Below are 17,076 nucleotides of genomic sequence, written 5' to 3' on the forward strand. Positions count from 1 at the left end.
CCTTTGTTAGGATTCATTTTAATATTTTGCCCTTTTCTTTAAATAAAAGTAAATTTTTGCTAAATGCAATAGCAAATTTTGCATATTGTTGATAACATGGAATAATTGTGATTACCAAACCCAAGGTTAGATTCCCACCTGAGCTATTTCTTTCAATAGAAGTGCTACAAAAAAGTGTATTTCCTTCAAAACCATCTTCCTCCTTACAAAGAGAAGAAAACCATAGAGACAAAGTTGAGATGGAAGCACAGAAATTATTTTGGCTTTTATGATTGGCAGACTTGTGTCCTCTTTTCCCATTCTGTTTTGACTTTACCATTTCATTATTTTTATTGTAAAATACCTTAAACAGTTGGTGGGAAAGGCAACGTGTAGTACACAGTTAAACAAAAATTTTAATACTTAAAATAATAAGATCTATTAATGTTATTTTATGTGGCTGCATGGCTAAAGCAAACATAATGAGACAAATTAATATAGTTTGTAAGAGCTGGGGCAGAAAGCTGCCTTTTTAGCCACCCAGAAACTTTCTTTAGTTTAGAGTCAAAAATGATATTTTTTATTACAAAAGTAATATTTATTCAACAGATTCTAAATAGCAAAAATAGAATATTAAAACATTTTGAAAGAAAAATCACACATACCCTATCAGGCAAAAATTTTTATCATTTTGGGTCTTTCTTCCTAATTTTATTTATACATTAATAATACATATATGTGTTTATAATGAAGTCATGTGGACTGGCATAAATTGTTTCCTCACATTCTATACCACTTTTTTTCATATTTTAAATATACTTCGCTAATGTGATTTTAATGACTCGATAGTTCTCTTTTTGGAGGGTAATTTTTAGCCAGTTCCTTGTGATTGTACTGAAAAAAAGTAGATACAGGTTTAGAAGATTAAATTTTTAAAAGATACCATGTAAAAAGAAATAAATGAAAGAGTAAAAAGATACCATGTATTGCCAAACCTTAAGAAGTAAAGAAAGTAATAATCTACAGAAGTAAAGAGACTCAAGTCTTAACTGGGTCATCCAGAAATCAAACTGAAAGAATTAATACCTACTATGTCAGTAACATTACAACAAGTAATTTCTTTATAGAAACTGATTAAATCTTACTGTAAAATAGTCTTTTTTCAAAGAGAATGACCATAGAGCTGTAAATAAATATCTTTCCAACATTATCAGACCACCATAGGCATTTTATCTCATTAAAATGAATGAAGCCTCTACTTAAAATACATTACCATAGTTTCTAACCATACTTAAGTAAAGATGAGATGAGGATCAAATAAACCTTTTTCAAAGTACTCTTCAGTTTAAGGAAACTCCTGCTGGGAACTAATCTTCAAACCTGGCATAGTTGATAAATCTGGAAGGTACATTCACCATTAGAGACAGGTATGGAGGAATTCTTTCCTAAACTGTAGTTATAGCTGGTGCTCAGTGGGTAGAATAAATATTTGGTTTTATGCCCCATTACTCCTACATAGTGATGTGTCCACATCCTTTACTGCCTCTGATAACCTTTCCAGAAGAATTTTCGAATATGTGCTTTAGGTGAGACAGAAACTCTGAAAATAATCTCCAGAAATCCTAGCCTTTGCTGAACATGTGCGTGTGCATGTGAGTGTGAGTGTGCGTGTGTGTGCGCGTGCACGCGCATGTGTGTGTGTGAGGTGTTTTACCAGAAGCAGCAACAGATGAAATGCGGGAAGAATTTTATTAGAACCCCACCTTCTCAAAGTCTGACAATTTATTTCTCTTGGGAAAAAAGAGAGGAAAAAAGAATGTTTGACTGGGAACCTATCACAAATCGTTACCTTGCTCTGCCACATGTAAACTCTTGCTTTAATCATTCCTCACATCGCCAGATTAGAGAAAAACAAAATCAGATGTAAAAGTCTTTATTCTCAGAATTCAAGTGTAAGTAAAGCAAATTTTATGTTCAGACCAAGTCCTTTCTTAGTTTGGATCTGGAATACTAACAGTAATGTCATCTCAAATTTAGTTATGTGATACCTAAGAACTCAAGACCTCCCATTCAACTGCACTGTTCACCTTCATATTTGTTTAGATAAGGTGGTGGCAGATGTTACAATACAAAGATGACCGAGAAAGAAGCAGAAAGGGAGTTTATAATTTGAAAAACCTTTTGTCATTGAATTTTAGAGCTAAGGTCTAAAGTTACAACCTATTCATATGTTGTTCAGAGCTCTTTCTCAGACCAAATTTTCAGAAACTTCTCTGCCTTACAAAGCATAATCTGTCAGTGGTTCCAAACTAATGCTGAGGTTTGGATAGGCCCCAAATGACACCCCTCTGTCCAACTTCTGAGTCCAGAGTCACTGTGTCTGGTTAGCTAGATTGTGAACTTCCAACTCTGTGAGAAGCTATTAAAACTCACACAGACCAAAGTGCTTACTATCCTCAGACAGCCACATCTTCAAGAAAAGGACAAAAGGAAGGACAGAGCTAAGCATGCTTAGTCATTCCAAGTCCACCAGCCTGAGAAGTTTCTTCATCCTGCAGAAGAAGTAAATGAGAGGGTGCAGAGAGTCTGGAATATTACATTAATGATGCATCTCCGCAGAGAAACACCAAGCCAAGGGCAGAGGAGGTGGCCCCTAACCCCCTGTGAAAATTCTTTTTCATAAAAATAACTTGACCATTATATTTAACAAATAATGTAGAGACGCGAAAAGCAAAACATGAAAGTATCAACCGATAAAAAGGAATTTTATCTTCCGTCAGTAATCCGTGAACTATGTCGAAGGAGTGAGTGGAACTGTTTCTGTGACCACTTTTAAAAGCAAAATGGGAGAAATGAATTCTTCCTATTATTGTTAGCAGTTTTGCTTAACAAAGAATAGTGACTCCAAGAGCAATGATATACAGCAAGAAGCTCCGTTTTTCTGGTGAGAATTTGGAAATGTATCAGGAAATACAGGCCCAGCTCTGGTACTGTGGGAGCAGCTCTGGGAGCCTGCGTGCTTCATGCTCGGATGTTTCCTCTCCCTGGCTCGAGACACTTCCAAATCTTATCCATTCTCATAAACCGTTGCTAACTGTCTGTAATCGCATTAAAGAGAAAGAGCGGAAAAGATTTTTTACTAACTTTAGAGAGTGTATTTGTTACGATCTGATGTGAAAACTATATGCTGTGTATAAGGAAATGTACTCCAGGGGTGGAGTCCTGGGAGGAATTTCGACACTGAATTGTGGCCACTAATGTGAAATGGAACAGCTTCTCATATGGGCAATTCCAGAATGGTCCAAAATGAGAAGACCAGGGATTTCTTTGTTTATTTTGGTTATTTGGTTATCATTTTTAAAGACAGTCCAAAATAATTTTTAGGAAGAGATTAAAAAAATGAGTGAATTAACCATTTTTGGCTACTTCAAAGAGATCCAGCTTTAGTGATGAAGTACATGAGACAGATTTTTTTTAGCATAAGCCTCAAATTCTTCAAGCACATGAAGCCAGTTGCTTCTCCCTCCTCTGCACTGAGAATGGAGAACTTCACTCCTTAAACTGTTCTTCTTTAGGCCAACAACTAACTGTCCACCTTACCTGGAACACTGGGCAAAGAACTGTCTTCTTTCTGTAGCATTGCATTCACTAATTCATTCACTCATTCATTTACTCACTTTACTCTGGAAGTCAGCCATACTTTGCATTCAATTTCTGACTTTGCTATTTAAGGACTGTGAGACCTCAAACAGGTGTCTTGCCTCCTCTGTGCTCATAAGTGTTCAACTCACAAGGCTGTTGTGAGGATACCATGGGAAATTTCACAGAAAGCGTGAAAAGAGCTACTTAGTGCACGGTGAGCATTAATCCGGATATATTATTGTGTTCATAAATATCGACCACACTACTAAGCCTTGTGAATTCAAAGATTATTAAGAAAGTATCCCTCCTCCAAGGACAGCAGGCAGGCAAGTGGCTAATCATAACATTATGTGAGGAAGTTGAAGGTGGTGGCTAGATCATAAGCACTGGGATCATCGGTCTGTTTGCTTCACTGCTTAATTCCCAGAATTTAGAGCAAGGACTGGCCATCATTATACAGAAAATACTAAGCACTTCCTAAAACCAAATGCATAAATGAATTAGTGCCTGAATTATTGGACGAATGAATTACAGAGAAATGTACATAGTACTACGGATGCACCAATAAAAGAACGATTCATTCCTCAGGGTAAGTAGAAGTAAGGTGTGGATTTTTGTTTAGTAAGAGGGGATGCCTCTTGTGCATTGGTTAAGAGTTTGGGCTGGGGAGGGAAAGGTTGCTGAGGGACTGAGTAGAAAATTGCCTGATTGTACAATTAGGGCGGGGTATTGGAATTTGGAGATATAACAGGATCGAAAGCTCAAGGGTCAGAAGGCAGATGACACTTGTTAGGGCCTGATGGAGCGTGGGCATACGGGACAAAGATGAGGGAAAAGAAGAGGAAGAAGCAGAGGTCAGCTTGAAATATACCATGAAGTCCTGCTATGAATTCTGAGGCATTTGGACTTCATCCTGCAAACAACGGGGATCCACGGGCAAATTCTAAGGAAGGGAGACACATCTTCGGTTCTGACAGTGCTTTTGTGTTTCAAAGTTGTAGGACTTTCACCATGCAACTTTGCCCCCCACAAATTCAGTGTCATAAATGAAAAGGCTACCATTTATGCCTTCTGTCTAAATCCTGCCCCAGGCATGTGTACATGAGGCGTTTTCCCATTTTATCTTGTAACATCTAATGCCAGCAACTTTGAAATAAGCATGCTTTATTTCAAGTTGCTTGGTATGCTTAATTCTGTGGTTACCTGATAAAGTACCCAATGTTGTAAAGTTTGGAGCTTGCTTCTTTAAATCAAAAGAAGAACACTCACAGTTTAGGATGGGAGTTCATCAGAGAAAGGTTTTTCCAAGAGTCAGGTTTAGGTACTGAATATAATGCAGTGAATCCATTTTATTCATGTTATTAAATGGAAAAAAATATGTATCTGGAGAAGAAAATCCAATTTAAAGGTTTCAGAGATCTGATATCTCCTTAAAATAGTGCTGGCTACAATACACTCTCTCACTGAAGAAATATTTATTTGCCTCATGAATCTTGGCCCTCTGAAGGAAAATGGCAGCCCTGAAATATAATTTAGGACTGCAGAAAAAGTGAACTGATGAAAAAAGTTGAAAGCCGGGATGTATTATGTAGAGATCTTAGAAAATAGAATACAAAGAACGAAGTCAGATGTCCAGGATTTTAGACTAATAACTCATGTTGGAAAAGAGGAGTACAAAATTATCCTTCAGAATTTTAGAAGTAAAACTTGATCTTGTGTTTAGTATACAAAGCCTTCTTGGCCCTAACACATCTTTCTTATATCCCCATTTACAGGACAAGAGAGTTCAAGCTGTTTATGGCAGGAATGTCTACCTTTGGGCTTTTTAAACCAGGTTCAAACCAATCCCAATCTCTTTCTTAGGTCTTAAAATAAGATCAAACAGTGCAAAATTCCCTTACTAGTATTTAAGCCCAGTTGCCTCTGTCCAGATGACTCCTATAATCCAGCCAGGCAGAACACCTCACCCTGCTGTTCCTGCTGCTTTTCTGCGTGTCCTTTGATTGTAAGTAATTATCTCCAGCTGTCCCTGCACCCTGGCCTCCCCTCTTTTAACTCCTAAATGTCCGGCCTTAGAGACTGCCACACTGGAGGAAATTCAGACTCTTGAGTATCATTCCATGAGCGGCTTGAGCACCGGACATAAAAATAAATACATTTTGGCATCTAGATGGTGCCGTGTCCTGAGAATTTTTCCCAAGGTCCCGAAGTACTTCGAATGTGCAACGTCAAGAGCAAGAGAAAAACTTCCCAAGGAAGCCTTCCCAAATTCTAGCTCAGTACACTTTCCCAGATGATGATATGCCTACATCCATCCACTTTTATGTTGACAGGAAAAAAAATCGCCTAAAGGAATCTTTTCTTTTTTTCCTTCACATTTCAACATTTTCAATTCTTTTTAAAGTAATTAGCTGTAATTTGTGAAACAGTTAAGGTTGGAGTATTATCTCTCATCTTTGTGTTGGTCTTTGCACTGAGAGGCAAAAAGAGACAAATTTTTCATGGAACTAGTGGGTAAATCTTGTACGTATGCGTATTTACATAGGAGCAAAATGGGGGAAATTCTAATCTTTCTCAATTTTTACACTTGGAATTATCCATCCTAGTTGGCAGATGCCTTATTTCTCAATTTTAACTTTAAGAAGTTTATAAAGAATTCCTGGTTTGCATAGGCATTAGTTGTGAAGATAATATTTTTTATAAAGCAAAATTATCAAACATCATTAATTGCATCACAATATTTGATGAGAGTCCTTGACTACAAATCTCAAACAACTTAGAGGCAGACAGATTCAAGAGAAACCTTGAGTTGACTTGCACGGTGGATACCCTGAGAAGCTGGTGGTGCCTTTGCTTCTTCTGGACAGAGGTTTATGGCAGGAGGGGGAAAAAAAGACATCCTTGAGATTAATAATAAATCCAGATTACTTATAATGTAGTAGAGTTATCTATTATATTCAAAAGTTTGCCTTTTGCCCTTTTCCATTCAAATCCATGCATAAAGTGGGTTTACGAATGAAAGTCTCCCGATGGCATCTGGTGACAAGGGTTCCCATCTGAATCTCCCAATAATGTAACATTTTGTTCCTTTAGATTTAGACAAATAATCACATAGATATGCTTCAAATGGGGGATAAGACTTGAACTAAAAGGGCATCACACAGAAAGCTCTTAGGGGGTTGGACTCAGACCTGTCCTCTGTCATCAAGTGGCAGGATTAAGCAGAAGTTATCAGAGTCAGGCTTGACCTCAGTAAGAATCAGAAGACCTGGATTCAGAGTATTCTCCCTCACTGCTGGTGGGAGAGATGATCAATACCATCTTATTGAAATGCAAGCTGGAAATCTGTAACAAAAACCTTTAAAAATGATCCAGACATTCTGCTCTAGGAGCTGGCCCCATATAAACATCCAGTCATGCACACAACAATGTATCTACAAAGGTATTCTTTGAATGTTACACCACTCAAAATGTTACAAAAAACAAGTACGCATCCAACAATATAGAACTGGCTGAATAAATAATGACATACTTTTTAAGTTGAAATACTATGTTGCCAATTAAGCATCATCAATGTAGAACCATACTTAATGACATGAAAAGATATTAACATATATTTTAGTGAAAAGTCACTAATTTATAATAAATAAGTATGCAGAATATGATTCCAATGTAAGAGAATATGTCTGTACTAGAGTTCCCAGCCTAGTAACTCAAGTGTGAGTCACCCCCAGCACTAGGCTGGTGACCTTGAGAAAGCTGGGTAATTTCTCTAGGCCTCAAGTTTCTCACTGGTAACCGGAGATAAGAATATTACTTACCTTCCACAGTCATTGTCAAGGCCAAAGTGATTTAATCCATGTGAAATACTTAGAAAAAGCTCTGGTTCATAGAAGGACTCAATAAATGTTAGCTATTATTATCATTATCATTAACAGTACCATCTAAATTTATATATAATTTTTGTATAAGAAATAGAGACGATGGACTCTGAAAAACAAACTGAGGGTTCTAGAGGGGAGGGGGGTGGGAGAATGGGTTAGCCTGGTGATGGGTATTGAGGAGGGCACGTTCTGCATGGAGCACTGGGTGTTATGCACAAACAATGAATCATGGAACACTACATCAAAAACTAATGATGTAATGTATGGGGATTAACATAAGAATAAAAAAAGAAATAGAAGGGAAATAAGGAATAATTATTTTGTTCTTTGTGTGTTTTTAAAATTTTCTACAATGAGGGGTGCCTGGGTGGCTCAGTCGTTAAACGCCTGCCTTCAGCTCAGGTTATGATCCCAGGGTCCTGGGATCGAGCCCCGCATCGGGCTTCCTGCTCCACGGGAAGCCTGCTTCTCCCTCTCCCACTCCCCCTGCTTGTGTTCCCTCTCTCGCTGTCTCTCTCTGTCAAATAAATAAATAAAATCTAAATAAATAATAAATAAAATTTTCTACAACGAGAGTTTATCTTGAAATCAAACACACACAAACTCAACCCATGATAAACATTATTTGTGAGGAGGAAAACCTGTATGGGAATCATGGTGCATCTCTTCAAGGCGGGTTTTCTGACTTTCAACAAGACATTTGATCTCTTGTAGCCTCAGTCTCTTCATCCATAAAAAAGGACTGGTTATACACCACTATAGAATTGTTGTGAAATTAGGTGAGTATATCTTTTAGTTATAATTTCTTAAGCAGTTTCTATAGTCTCTGCTCTGAGGTCAGTTTTAAATAAGTACATTTTACTATTTAATCCTCACCAAAAGGGGGGGTCATACACACAAAATGGCTATTATTTTTATTTTCATACGAGGACTAAAATGTTACATAAGCATTTCAATAAAAGCCATTTGTGGGGCACCTGGGTGGCTCAGTCCTTAAGCGTCTGCCTTCGGCTCAGGTCATGATCCCGAGGTCCTGGGATCGAGCCCCACATCAGGCTCCCTGCTCTGCAAGAAGCCTGGTTCTCCCTGTCCCACTCCCACTGCTTGTGTTCCTGCTCTCGGTGTGTCTCTCTCTGTCAAATAAATAAATAAAATCTTAAAAAAAAAAAAAGCCGTTTGTCCAAGTATACACTGAAATTAAAGATAGGCCTGGGCATGAACCCTTATTTTTATTAAGACATTTTTCTGAGTTTGGTCTTTCTTAGGCACGGGGAAATTTGTTTGACTCCGCAGGTAATTTTAAGGTACTAGAGTATAGTTTCCAGATACAAAACAATAATTCTTCTGTAATGTAACTCTTTCTGTAACTGTAACTTTTCTCAGCAGTGTAAGTTATGGAAATATGTTCCTACTCTAGATCAAAGGGAATCTGCTCATTCAAAGTGACCATAGTCTATATTTCCCATCATATAGTAATAGCCCACTCTCTGACCTCAGTGGCCCATATGATTTCACTGCGTAGGCCAGTTGATTATCCCTACGATGGAGAATGACTATGTGTATATGGTGTGTGTCCGTTTCCAGGAATAGACACTCTCTGGACATGGATTTGCCATCCTTGCATATAATGTTTCTGCCAAAACTACCATCCATGGATTTACAGAATGCCTTATCTGCCATTGTGGTATTCTACACAGAATTGCTTCTGATCAAGGAAGTCACTTCAAAGCAAAAGAAGTGTGGCAATAGGCCCAGGCTCAGGAATTCACTGGTCTTATCAAGTATCCCACCATTTCGGAGCAGCTGGTTTGACAGAACAGCACAATGGCCTTTTAAAGACCCAGTTACAGCACTAGCTACATGGTAATACCTTGCAAGCCTAAGGTAATGTTCTCCAGGAAGCTTTATATGCTCTAAATCAATGCCCAGTACATGGGGCTGTTTCACTCAGAGCCAGTATTCATGGTCCAGGAATCAAGAGGTGGAAATGGCAGTACCAAGACTCACTATTCCTTCTAGTGATTCACTAGCAAAAGCTGTGCTTCCTGCCTCCACGACCTTATGCTCTGCCGGCCTGGACACCTTCGTTCAAATGTTTGCACTGGGAGACACAGGAAGGATTCCACTGACTGGCCATGCTGTGCTCTTCATGACCCGCACTCTTAAAATTAGTGTGTGTCCAAATATAGACATATACCTAGCTATCTATCTAAAATCTCCTCTTGTTTCTGTTTCTTTGGCTGAAACAATAGGACACCTTGCTCCATACATTCAGTCTATATGAGTATAATAGGACCTCCTGAAACTTGATCCTTTTTTTTTTTTTTTTTTTTTTTTTTTTAATTTCTTGCTGCCATTGAGGCTGCAATTTATACTCAGGACAGAATCTTCTTTTATTCTTGGAAGGGCCCTTTTGTAAACTCCATCAGTCATACAATGTAGGCCGAGTACCTGCCTATAGTTCTTGGATAGAGCTGTTGGGATTTCCTAGAAGTTTCCTAAATATATTTACTTCAAGCTGAGCTGTTAGTAGGGGCATCTGGGTGGTTCAGTCGGTTAAGTGTCTGCCTTCGGCTCAGGTCATGATCCCAGGGTCCTGGGATCAAGTCCCACATCTGGCTCCCTGCTCAGCGGAGAGCCTGCTTCTTTCTCTTACTCTCCCCGCCCCCAAGTCTCTCAGATAAATAAATAAAATGTTTTAAAAAATCCTGAGCTCTTAGTTACTCTATTTTAGTGATGCAAGAGGTTGTTTTCTTTGTGGTTGGGAATAAGTTTGAAGATAGTATTATAATGCCAACTAAATCTTGGCTTCTTCTCTGGGCTCAGGACTTAAGAAGAGGACCCCCATCTGGAAGTGAAAAGCTGGCTTCTCCACCGTGGGTGCTAGGGTGAGAAACGGTACAGAACTAACAACCACGAAAGGGAGTGGGCGATGTTCTTAAGGAGCAGCGATGTGCACATTGGTGACATGTAACACAGTTGGTCCATCCCAGCCAGGTAGGAGAAGAGTCACTGTGGCTCATGAGATACATCTATTCTTCTGAGATGCAGAAGAACAGTGTTGAGGCCAGCAGAGTTGATGGATTCTGAGGAGCAGATACCTCGTGAAGTGAGGTATCTTGGGAAGAATGGCTGTCGCTCTGTCTAAATCTAGTTTGTCCACATCTAACTCACTACCCAGAGGCACGATAGATGGAATATGGGAGGAAAGGCATCTCTTTAACACTGAGAATAAGAAGCATCTTTCTTGACTTACACTTCGTGAAGAAATCTTTGGAGTCCATATTATATAGTCCACATGCTGTTCCCATTATTGAAAAACTACAGACAGTGGTCCCAACGTATTTATGTATCAGTCCCCAATAATCAGTGTAATAAGCTAGGCCATGTGATAACCTTGTATCGGTTACTAGGGGCAGATGGAAATCATTACTCTAAGTTGCGGGGTTTCCTATCTCTTGTGGATAAGGTAGATTCTCTCTGGTCTTTATTAGGAGTGGATTTCTTTAATTTACATTGCCTGAGAAATTGTATTAAAGAAGATTATATTTATGTATCTGGGAAAAGCCTTATAAAACATGAAAATTAACTGCAGGGTTAATGAGAAAACCTCCAGGGGCTCAGAAAGGCCATATGGTATCACAGAGAAAAATCTGAAAGGGAAGTCAAGGTTTATTCCCAAGGCCTACATCTGATTTATTGTGTCTCCTTGGACAAGTCACTTAACTTACCATCATCTCTTTCCCCAGCTGTAATAATATTCCTACCTCATATCTCAGAGGAGTATTGCAAAGATTCTAACTAAACACAGGCTAGACGTTTATTACTGCTGGGGAATAGCTTTTAGCACCTCAGAAGATAGGGTTGAAAAAAAAAAAAACATTAGATAGGATTGTGATGATGGCATTTTATATCACATCTCGTCTCCCTTCTATATTATGGAAAAACATCTAAGTAACGGTAGATCATGCTGGTGTTTTAGAAACTGTTCATAATTAACTTTAAGATTTTCTCCTCGAAAAACGCAAAAAGCAAACTCCTCTGTCGTTTTTACCAATCTCTGTTCACAGAAGCATTTTTACAGAAATACTAGCGGTTTTATTAACTTATATTTAGGATGTGTGATAATAACAACTAAAAAAAATAGTGGTGCTATTTATATGATTCTTCTAGTCTCCTGGAATTAAAGCACAGCGTATAATTCCTGCAGTAGGTGTTACCTTTGGCATTCAATATAAAAATGTGTTGAAATTCTGAAGTGTTATGTAAGTGTTGATTATTAGTAGCAGTACACGATGAGAGAAAGCTTAAAAAGCAGGATTGGAGGTATTTTTCACTTTCTTTTTTGCTCACATTTAGGATTTTGTGAAAACAAGATTTTTAACCGCCCCCCCCATAATTATTCCCTTTTCCTTACAAGTGAAAACTAGATGGCTGTCCTACTTTTATTAACATAGGTGACAGAGAAGAATATACTGTGTTTTCACTGATTATAAAAATCAAACATTAAAAGTCACATGCAGCATGCATGTGACTTAAATGTATTCAGCTAATTGAAAGAAGCCTGACACAAAGGCCACGTATCATGTGATTCCATTTATAGGAAATGTCCAGAAGAGGTAAATCCATACAAATGGAAAATAGTGGTTGCCAGGTGCTGAGGGCAGGGGAAAAAGGGAAATGACTGTTAATGGAGAGAGGGTTTCTTTTTAGGGTGATAACAACGATCTGGGATCAGACAGTTGTGATATTAACATATTTTGCAAATATACTAAAACCACTGAATCGTACACTGTGAAAGAGTCAGTTTGATGGCATCTGAATTATATCTCAATAACAAAAATTAGCCACAGAGAGAAATCGATAAGGAAAAAACAGTAATTTTAGGACCGCTAAATCTGGCAGTGTCAATAAAAGGTGCTTTTGATCTTTTATTCGATGATTTACTTTATGTTTAATTTGCATAAATCATTTTATCATCCTAAGTATCTTTGGTGGGGAACCATTATGTTTTAGAAATAACGTTGGTGTTTTGTACTTGATTTTTTTTCTACTGAAAAGTTCACTTGCTGTGCCCCATATGATTTCCTATCCTTTATGGTGATTTAGAACCAGAAGACCTGGGTTTCAGTTCTCTTCTCCATGAAATACACTTCGTGCTATAGAATTTGACAGGAACAGTCTGGGGCTCCCGTGTGTGAGTCAGACTAGGCAGAAATGCTCTATACGCGTCAAATCCAGTGTGTGTAATAGCCTACGTCCAACCAGAAGGCCAAAACCATGCACTAATTTGAGCAGGAGAAGTTTGTTAGAAATAATTAATAATAGAGAAGTAAACTACAAAGCTGTAAAGAGAACTCTATCTGATGGACACCCGAGGATGGAGGGACAGTGTCTAAGAAAGGATCAATGTGGAATTCCAAGCCTGGCTTTCAGAACTCATCAGAGAAGTGTGATTGCAGTCAACTGGGTGGTGGAGGAGTTTGCTGGCTTGTCCAGATCAGAGCTGACCCACCGTCAGAGAAGAGCAGGAAACCACACTTCAGGGTGCAGATGACTTGGGGGTGGTAGGCAGGTGCTCAGAGAGAGTTGGGTTTTGCTGCCAGCATTAAGGCCTGGAGTGTGTGATGCCCACACCAGAAGGGATGCTGGGGGTAATCACCAGTCCTATGCTGGGGCTGCAAGGTTGTTGAGGGATTGTATGCACCTGGGGCACACCACTGCTGGATGTCACCACACACACCCAGGGGACTGTGGAGCAGAAGCAGAGAAAGCAAAACCCATCCCACCAGATCAGGAAGAGAAGCTGCTTTCCAGCTGTGATGTCCTTCCAGCAACACCTGTTGACAGAGCTTCATGTGGAGGTCTCGGTGCAGAAGAAGTGTTTAAGGGGTCTAGTCCAATATTGCAGAACAGGTACTAAAGTGCCAAAAAGAAGGTGAGGGGCAGTGAACTGATAAGTGCCTTCTCCTCTTGTGTATGTATGCAGCTTGACCGTATTTACCAGCTCCCCTTGCAGTGAAGTGAGGTGATCGAGATGCGTTCTAGCTAATGGGATGTGTGGTAGAAGTGTTGTGAGCCACATCCAGATCTTGCCCCTAAAAATCAGGTTTTTTCCCTAAAAACAGCGACCCACAAAACTGGAAATAAATGATTCTAAATCCTCGGGGGATGACAGGTCCACAAGGAAATACCCTAGAACCCCAAGTCATCTCTTTGAAGAGAGACCCCAGGAGAATCATCTGATCAAGACCATTGATGATGGGCGCCTGGGTGGCTCAGTTGGTTGGGTGACTGCCTTTGGCTCAGGTCATGGTCCTGGAGTCCCTGGATCGAGTCCCGCATCGGGCTCCCTGCTTGGCAGGGAGTCTGCTTCTCCCTCTGACCCTCCCCCCTCTCATGTGCTCTCTCTCATTCTCTCTCTCTCAAATAAATAAATAAAATCTTAAAAAAAAAAAGACCATTGATGATAAGGCAGTTCCATAAATTAAAAACAAAATCTTTATATTGTTTAGGCATTGAAATTTTGCAGTTGTTTATAAGCCTGGTAGTCCTTTTTGACTACTCTTGTGTCTTGAAGATGTGAGCTGCCATAGCATAACCTAAAATATGTGGCATTGGCCCAGTGGTCAGACCATGGGCAAAGAAGAATGAGCTCTTAGAAGCTGAGAAGCTGGCATTCTGTGTTACATAATGGTAAAATAAGATCACTTATCTTTTTTGTTCATGCATCCCCGGACCACAAGAAGTCACATCTGAACTTGATAGGGAGCACTGCTCATTCCTCAGAAACTGGGACTTTGAGCGAATGAAGGGATTGGTGTGACTTGGAGTTCTCTCTCACCAGGAGGAGACGTTTTCTACATGTGAAAGAAGGAATGAAATGGGTATTTGATTACCAGAAAGGGCAACTTTAGGAGACTTTGAAACCAAACTCTATTTCCTTTTCTCTTTGTGCAAAAAAACTAAGCCAGTGACAGGTTATCTTTCTAAATTTGGGCCAACAGCATTCAGGGACAAGTGCTACCGACCACTTCTAGACCCTCCCTCCATTCTCTTTGTCATCCTCTTCTCACAGCTTAAAAGCATAGGACTGGCCCTGGGGAACAGGAGAGCCGTAAGATGAAAGGAGTCATCATTTGGAAAGTAATTTCCCAGAAGAACCACAGGACCAAGAAGTCTCACGTAGAACCATCCCATGAGCGAGCAATACACTTTTTGTTCCATGTGACCCGCTGAAAGTCTGTGGTTGGAACAGCAGTAAGCCGTCCCAAGCAGATGCTCAGAACCAGCTCGAGTTAGGCCATGGACTCAGGACACGCATCCATGTCGGGAACTGTGATGATTTGGGTACAGTGGGAAGACGCAGAGAAGAGCACCAAAGGCTGGCGATCAACGAAGTTCGGAAGCACGAGGGGAATTAGGTGTCGGAGAGAAAAAGGACCAAAAGAACCAGGCGAGGGATGGTGATGATGCACTTCTAGGTCACATTCTTGCTACCTGAGCAGACTTTTGAGCATTAAAGCAGAGTTCAGCTTTGACAGAATGACGTCTGGCACATGGTTAAATCCCTGTCACCCAGGAGTGGCTGTTATTTATTGTCCCAACAAGAATTCTATTCCAGAGTGTCAGAGATGCTTTTAATAATTACCCACAGAACAACAGACAGAAACCATGGTTATCCTGGGGAAACGAGCCGCGTAGTCATATTTCCCTGACTTAGAGTTCCGTGCAGCTTTAAGATCAAATAAGTAACACAAGCAAAATCAAATATATAAAAACTCCTTTGGGAAGGGAAAGGGCCCAGATTCTGATTATTGTTATGATCCTGTGACTATTTTAAATTAGTGAATGAATGAAACACCCCATCATCTTAGCCTTCCCAGATTTCTAACTACCCATTTCTTCAGGGGGAACTTTGGTGTCTCCGTAGCAACTTCTAAAAACAGGGCATTTGTGATGAATCCTGTTCCCAGTGTGTTATTAGGACACAAATCCAGATTTCCTCTTCCACTCCTAAGAGAGCTTTAACTCTCCCCTCCCCCCACACACACACCTCCACGCGTCAAGCACCAACTTCATCCTGATAGCGAGCAATTCATTTTCATGTTTACCTCATGAAGGGATGCCCGCAGTGCGCATGCCGCTGAGTGCAAAGTGCAGATTAGGAAGCAAAGCCCTGCTCCCTCAATGCATTAACACAGCCTCCATTAAGCTGCTCTACCGGGGGGGGGAGACCCTGGGGCCAGAGGAGCTTTCTTGCTCTAGGGCTTCTTGCCTCCTGGGGCCATTTTCAGAAGGGTGCCAGCCCAGCACATCTCCGTTTTTAGTTTCTTCCCCCATGTGTCTCTCTGACATTTGCTGCCCATGTTCCCTTTCCCAGCTCCCAACCCAGCTCCAAAGCAGGGAACTTATTGTTGAAATAATTGAGCAGATATTTTTAGCATAATTAATTTCTTAGTTAGGTGTTGGATAAATGGTTACTAAAAAGACTACATGTAAAGCAAAATTTCCATTATGAATGTTGGAGAGAACACCAGGAGATTGTGTGACCTGCCTCCTCTATTTTGGTGAGGAGGAAAGTTCTAACCACCAAGGATGGATAGGCTTCCGAAGAGCCTGAGGACAGAGGCTCCATGGATGTGGCCACTCTTCAAGCTAAACCACAGTGCAGCTCTCCCACAGGATCACAGAAAGCTCTTATCATATGTACCATGAATCATGTCATGAGAATGGATTAATGGACATAAAGTCTTTAGAATAATGGGCATATATAATAAACACTAAGTAAGTGTTAGCTTTTGTTATTACTATTCTTATAGTGGTAGACCATCATAATAATAACCAATATTCATTGGTCTGGTAATAATATACATTAGTATATATATGCTATGTATAATATTAATGTACTAACAAAATATACTAAATTATTGCTTAAGGGTTGGGTTGAGCACTGGTAAGTTTTATGCTAAGCAAGAGAGAAAGTAAAGATGAGAGAGGAGGGAGAGAGAGACACAGGAAGAGACATCAATCTGTGTGTGTGTATATGTGTATGTACGCGTGCGTACTCGGTGAGGAGAGGGCTTTAGAAGAGAAGCAAAGGGGAACTCAAGTGACCATGATAACTGGATAAGTGACTCAAGTTTGGAAGCCTTCTCATCATTTGGTAGAAATGACAAGATTTGTTCCATTTTATCCCACATACCCTGGAACCTATAGATGGAAATCACATCAGGACAAAATGCTGCTTCTGGAAGTGGGAGGGAATAGTGGTTAAGAGGGAGCCTCTGGAATCTCCATGGCTGTGTGTGTGTGTGTGTGTGTGTGTGTGTGTGTACTACATTTTTTGAACGTTGAAGGGGATATTTAAGGTAATAAAATTTGTTTCTGAAACTGGGATAGGGTATCTAAGGAGGTGGTGAGTTTACTACCCACTGGGGGGTTCACGCACACACATATTCTTGACAAACCTAGAATATAATATGTGCGTCTGGATAACATATTTAAAATATCAGCTAATTTTTTTCTTCCCAGCATTTCACTTTCACCTTCTCTTCCCACCTTGACTACA

General features: G+C 39.9%; 1 protein-coding gene across 1 annotated transcript in view; it reads right to left on the reverse strand.

Annotated features, from left to right (window-relative positions):
• Positions 1-14,330: 14,330 nt before the first annotated feature.
• The window catches only part of ZFHX4 (zinc finger homeobox 4), a 188,462-nt gene continuing 185,716 nt past the window's right edge, over positions 14,331-17,076 (reverse strand). The window contains exon 11 of the mRNA XM_064588183.1: positions 14,331-14,365. Within this exon, the coding sequence (XP_064444253.1) occupies positions 14,346-14,365 (20 nt within the window). The 3' untranslated portion in view covers positions 14,331-14,345. The remainder of the gene's footprint in view (positions 14,366-17,076) is intronic.

Source organism: Mirounga angustirostris, unplaced genomic scaffold (genome assembly GCF_029215605.1).
Source record: "Mirounga angustirostris isolate CCGP_5_RB_7025 unplaced genomic scaffold, mMirAng1.0.hap1 SCAF_4, whole genome shotgun sequence".
Classification (NCBI taxonomy): domain Eukaryota; kingdom Metazoa; phylum Chordata; class Mammalia; order Carnivora; family Phocidae; genus Mirounga; species Mirounga angustirostris.